The sequence below is a fragment of the Papilio machaon genome, chromosome 20 (genome assembly GCF_912999745.1).
Source record: "Papilio machaon chromosome 20, ilPapMach1.1, whole genome shotgun sequence".
Taxonomy (NCBI): domain Eukaryota; kingdom Metazoa; phylum Arthropoda; class Insecta; order Lepidoptera; family Papilionidae; genus Papilio; species Papilio machaon.
The window spans coordinates 280,111-285,002 of NC_060005.1; the positions used below are offsets into that span (position 1 = coordinate 280,111).

Consider the following 4,892-nt stretch of genomic DNA (forward strand, 5'->3'; position numbering starts at 1 on the left):
ACAGTGATTTAATTTTAATTAGTTCATTACTAACCGCGACTTTCTGACAACAAAATCTCTGTATAAAACATATCGTCATCCCTGTCATTATCTTTGACAAAACAAAGGCTGACAACGCATCTGTGATTCCTCTGGTATTGCAGATGTCCACATGTTCCCGCTGCTCGTTTGCCACCTTCTCTTATAAAAAAAGAGTTAACAATATGTTTAAAACGGAGATTTTGATCTCAGAAACCCACGGTGAGACGTACTGCGTTCGACATCCGCATTTCATGTTTATACTGAAAACCTAATTAACCTTGTATCGAGAAATTGATATAACCTACTGTTTATTAATTAAATTAATACTTAACATATTAAACACCCACCACCATTGAGTTGAATTTCTTGATTAATAAAATATTTTTCTTATCCTATTTCCTAGGTAGGAATTGCACATATAATTGCTTTTCAGGTGTAAAGAACAGCCCTTGCCTGGCGATAAGGCTTTCGGAGGGCGGTTCAGAGTCGGGCAGGGGTTGAAGTTTGTACTTCAGAATGACAGAGGCGATGGCGTGACGAAGATTCAGCAAGGCGAATCGTTGACCTGACGAGTTAAACATTGTAACTTAATAAAGAAATGGTAAAATATCGATTTGAAACACTGAATATTAACTTTAGCCAACTGAGTATAATGAAATAGATAATAAATAGATACCACGCATGAATAACGGTCTTCCGTACACGAGGCTACATAAATTATACGCAATACCATGTATTAGAAATTTTTGAAAAGGGAGGAGCAACAAACGACTCGCATTGACGATTCAATGTTCTGTGTACGCAATGCGTGACATCATACTCGAGGCGAAGGGATCGAACAATGATATCTGAGATTTGCGTAGCCTTGACTCACGTCATTGTGCAACTTAAGTTGCCATCAGCCAAAAATGAAGACTTTAAATTAATTTGATGTATTACCTATGCAGTTTCGTGGCCCCGCTCCAAACGGCAGGAACCCTATAGACTTCTTCACCGGGCCGTCATCCGTGAGGAATCGTTCCGGGATGAATTTGTCTGGTTCAGGATAAACAAGAGGATCGTAACGCATCCCTATAGAGTTGACCAGCACGGGGGTTCCCGCAGGGATCGTCAGATTCTCATCCACTTGATAGCTCCCCGCCGCCATCCGGTCTATCCAGCCTAGCTGAGAATACTTACGTAAAGTCTCTGCAAATTCAAATAACAGTTTGTTGAAAATATCATTTTTTTATATTTCACACATTTGTGGGCGTAGAAAAAAAATGTAAGTAGAGTTGAGGATAAGACGATAGTGAAGGATATTATTGTATTTTGAACTAAGAAAATCTTAATCTTACTAATACTATAATTATAAATGCCAATTTTTGGATGGATGGATGTTTATTTGAACGGTTCAACGGATCTTGATGAAATTTGGCATAGATATAGAGCATAGTCTGGAAGAATACTTAGGCTACTAATAAAGTTTTGTTTTAATTCCGTGCGTACGGAGTCGCGGGCGACATCTAATTAAAATATAATAACAATAATGAGCCACACGTAATGTTTAATGCAACCATACCTACCATTTATAACGCTATCCAAATAACTTAAATTACTAATTTCATTTCTATAAAGATAATCATCACCCGTTAGAGGTCTCGCTTCTGATACTTCTTTGTAAAGCTTGTCCTATAAACAAAAACGTAATTGCAGAGATTGCATTCTTCAAAAGAATTAGAAGACATAAGATATTTTAGACATAAGATTTTAATTAAAAAAATGACTACAGCCTATCTAATAGATGTCTAAAGAATGAGTGTTATTGTGATTTCCACAATATTGCCATCCCTTTCAATCTCTTTGAATAAAGAAAAGAAATAGACAGAGATAGTTACAATCACCTGAATTCTTTGATCAAACGCGAGCTCGTACATGCAGAAGGTGAGAGCGTTGGCGGTGGTGTCGAAGCCGGCTTGCAGGAATATTATCAGCTGTGCTATTATCATGTCTTCTGAAATCTCTGGAAAAATAACATATTTTAAAATTGTGCAAAATAAAAAAAATAAACGAAGTAAGAATTTCTGCAAAAGGTCACATTTTAGTCTTTTGTTAAACTTTCTTCTACTAGTCTTTTTTTACCAGATTGTAAGTGTAAAGTGACCATCAAGAACTATACTTTTTAGTAGACAAACTACATTGAAAAAGAAAAATTCTGTGGGAAAGAAAAGTTCCTTGTTGATCATATTGATATGATCGCCAAAAACTTGAATATCATGGTGATCTGATTAGAATTACATAATGATAGGTGAGAGGATACAATTGTTGATGATGATTGAACTCTTACCCATATTCTTAAGAACGTGGTCCTGTTTTAGTTTCCTCAGTGTATCCAGTAGACTGTGAGGATTCGTGATTTTAGCTTCATAACCTCCTTTGCTATTTAAAACTGATCGATATATTTTTCTAAAAAAAGCAATTGTCGAATTCGGAAATGCTTTAGCCTTTAGGAACCTAAGAAATTAAGATCGATACAATGAGAATCAAAGAAAAACTACAACTAAATAACTAATAGAGTAATTTATAAGTTATTCAGTTTTTTTTAATTTATGTTACTCACCATAAATAATTATCTATAATGTTAGCATCAAAAAACAAAACGATCCAAGTAAGTTTTCTGAGTAAGTCAAATTTCAAAAGTACTAAAGTGAATTTTCGTAAAACGCTCTCTCCTGTGAGTGTGGCGTGACCCTCCGCGCCCAGTGTCACCGCGCCTATTATGTCTGTCGTATAGTCGCTAAATAATTGCTGAAACAATCATAAGTTACTCGCCCCCACCCCCTTCACCGACTACCGCGTCCTGCGCTCGTCCTCTCAGCACCGTCAGACAACGTACGAGTAGCCGATATGCATTTGTCCTTTGTATTGCTTTCATTCCATATTACTTAGTTCATTATTGTTTTGTATAGTTTTACTTCTTTTTTGCCAGTTATTTGTTTTTGTTACTTGTAATTTTCTTATCAATATGGGTTAAAGTACGATTTAATGGACTTTAATCATATTTATACTTGTACGACTTATTTCGATTCTTTCTTTAAACATTAAAAACAAGATATATGTATATGAATACATAATAACTTCGACATGGAATATTTTTATAAGTTTTTTGTAAAGTACATAATAGTAAAATTGAACCAACTATTTATGTAATACATTTGATAACTTTACCGGCCGCGTTTTGGCCACCTTACTGGACGTGTGACGTCACGAGACTATCGACAAAGCTTCTGCGCACGAGTAATATACATAATCACACTTTTAGCAACACTTAAAAATGCCTCAAACACTATCCCTAAATGTTATTCCAGTATCAAGCAAAAGTTCTAGAATGTCTTTCAAATGTCGTTAGTATTGTAAAAGACCTAAATAAAACCTATCAAAATTCCATACCATTTGTTCCTTTTTTTGCTTATCTTTAAAGCCTGTGTCGCATATGCAGGCTGAATTCGAATCATTTAGCAAAATGATTCGAATTCAGGCTGCATATAAAGATAAATTTTCCTTACCTTTAGATTTACTTGATTCTTCTCAGACATGTCGCCGTTAATTCTCAATACAAGATCATTTGTTTTACATTTTATTACTCCATACAAATTCTTAATTTTAGTCGAAGTAAAAAGGGAACTTAATTTTCTTCGCAACATTGACCAGTATGGTTCCTGCAAAGTATTTGGAATAAACATTGCACTTTAATTTAATTATGGTAAGTACAATTTTATAGGGAGAAAAGGAGAATTCTATTGCACTCAAACCATTTGCTAGTCTTAGAGAAAGTCTTTACCTTTAAAGTGAATATATTTTTGCTTCCGACAGCGTCGTTGACAGGTGACCTTACAAACCTCTGTTTGAAATTGGCTGCATCTTTGACCAGTATCCTGTGCGCTGCTTGCGGACAATTGACTACCAATGCCGGCTTGCAGAACAACCAGATGCCCACGTACGGCGATTTATACAGGCTGTGTGCCCGCTTCAACAGTATTGTCTAGAATTATTTAATAAGGAATAAAGTAGTGCTTGTGAAGTCAATGAATAGGATTATAGTACATAACTGGCTATAACATCTTACAGCGTTGTATCTCTGTAATAAATGTACGTTCCCCAATAAGGGAAGGGGAGGATGGCTGGGCACTCCTCGTTGATTCCAGTACAGCCTCAGTCTGCGCCAGCGAATGTACAGCAGTGCAACATAGCACGCGAACACAGCTGATAGTAAATACATATACACCTGAAATAATGATCATTTAGAAATTAGATTAATTAAACTTTGGTTAACTTAAAATCGAACAATGTTATTGCGCAATTCATTTTTATTAATGCTAATGCCGTTTAAAAATATTTACCATATGTTTAATTAATATGATGAGATGAAGTAATTAATTATAAAGATCTGATAAGTCTCTAATTTTGTATACCCTTAATAGATAAAAATGTTGCATAGTAATGAATAATAAAACTCAAACAAAAATCCACTTACTGCCATCATATATTCTTTCTCGTCGTGTGTCGTTTCTTTCTCAAAGCAGTAATATTTGTATCTATAAATTTTGACAATTTAAGCAATGGTAAGCACAAGAAACTCAAAGGCGCCTAACTTGTATGTAAAATATTAAGTTGGCGTGATGCAGGACTTCTAAACACCGAGTGGTAAGTGCACAACTCTGTGCCAAGCCTTATAGCTACCTCATTCTTGTTTGTATACAGAATGTTTCTTAACGGATAAAAAAATTATTTAAATTACATAAATTACACACGTTTTATTTGAACAAGAAAGTTTTTAAAGATTTAAATTTTTTAATGCAGGCATGGGCGCAGCTTTTGAAATAGGTGGTAGA

The 4,892-nt window shown here is 35.0% G+C and overlaps 1 protein-coding gene across 1 annotated transcript; it reads right to left on the reverse strand.

The window, feature by feature from the left end:
- Positions 1-352: 352 nt before the first annotated feature.
- On the reverse strand, positions 353-4,557 carry LOC106721106 (cytochrome P450 6k1-like). Its single transcript, XM_045682904.1, has 10 exons — positions 4,535-4,557; positions 4,127-4,285; positions 3,842-4,042; positions 3,567-3,719; positions 2,621-2,808; positions 2,348-2,514; positions 1,905-2,023; positions 1,587-1,692; positions 961-1,209; positions 353-586 (listed from the first exon to the last, which is right to left on the reverse strand). Exons 1-10 carry the CDS (start codon positions 4,541-4,543, stop codon positions 414-416), a joined length of 1,524 nt encoding a protein of 507 aa, XP_045538860.1. The 5' UTR covers positions 4,544-4,557; the 3' UTR covers positions 353-413.
- Positions 4,558-4,892: the final 335 nt, after the last annotated feature.

Coding starts and splice junctions, on each gene's coding strand:
- LOC106721106 (XM_045682904.1), bottom strand. Junction 1,693..1,904: donor CGTTTGATCAAAGAATTCAG/GTGATTGTAACT, acceptor TTTTGTTTATAG/GACAAGCTTTACAAAGAAGT. Junction 1,210..1,586: donor TTTGGATAGCGTTATAAATG/GTAGGTATGGTT, acceptor TTGAATTTGCAG/AGACTTTACGTAAGTATTCT.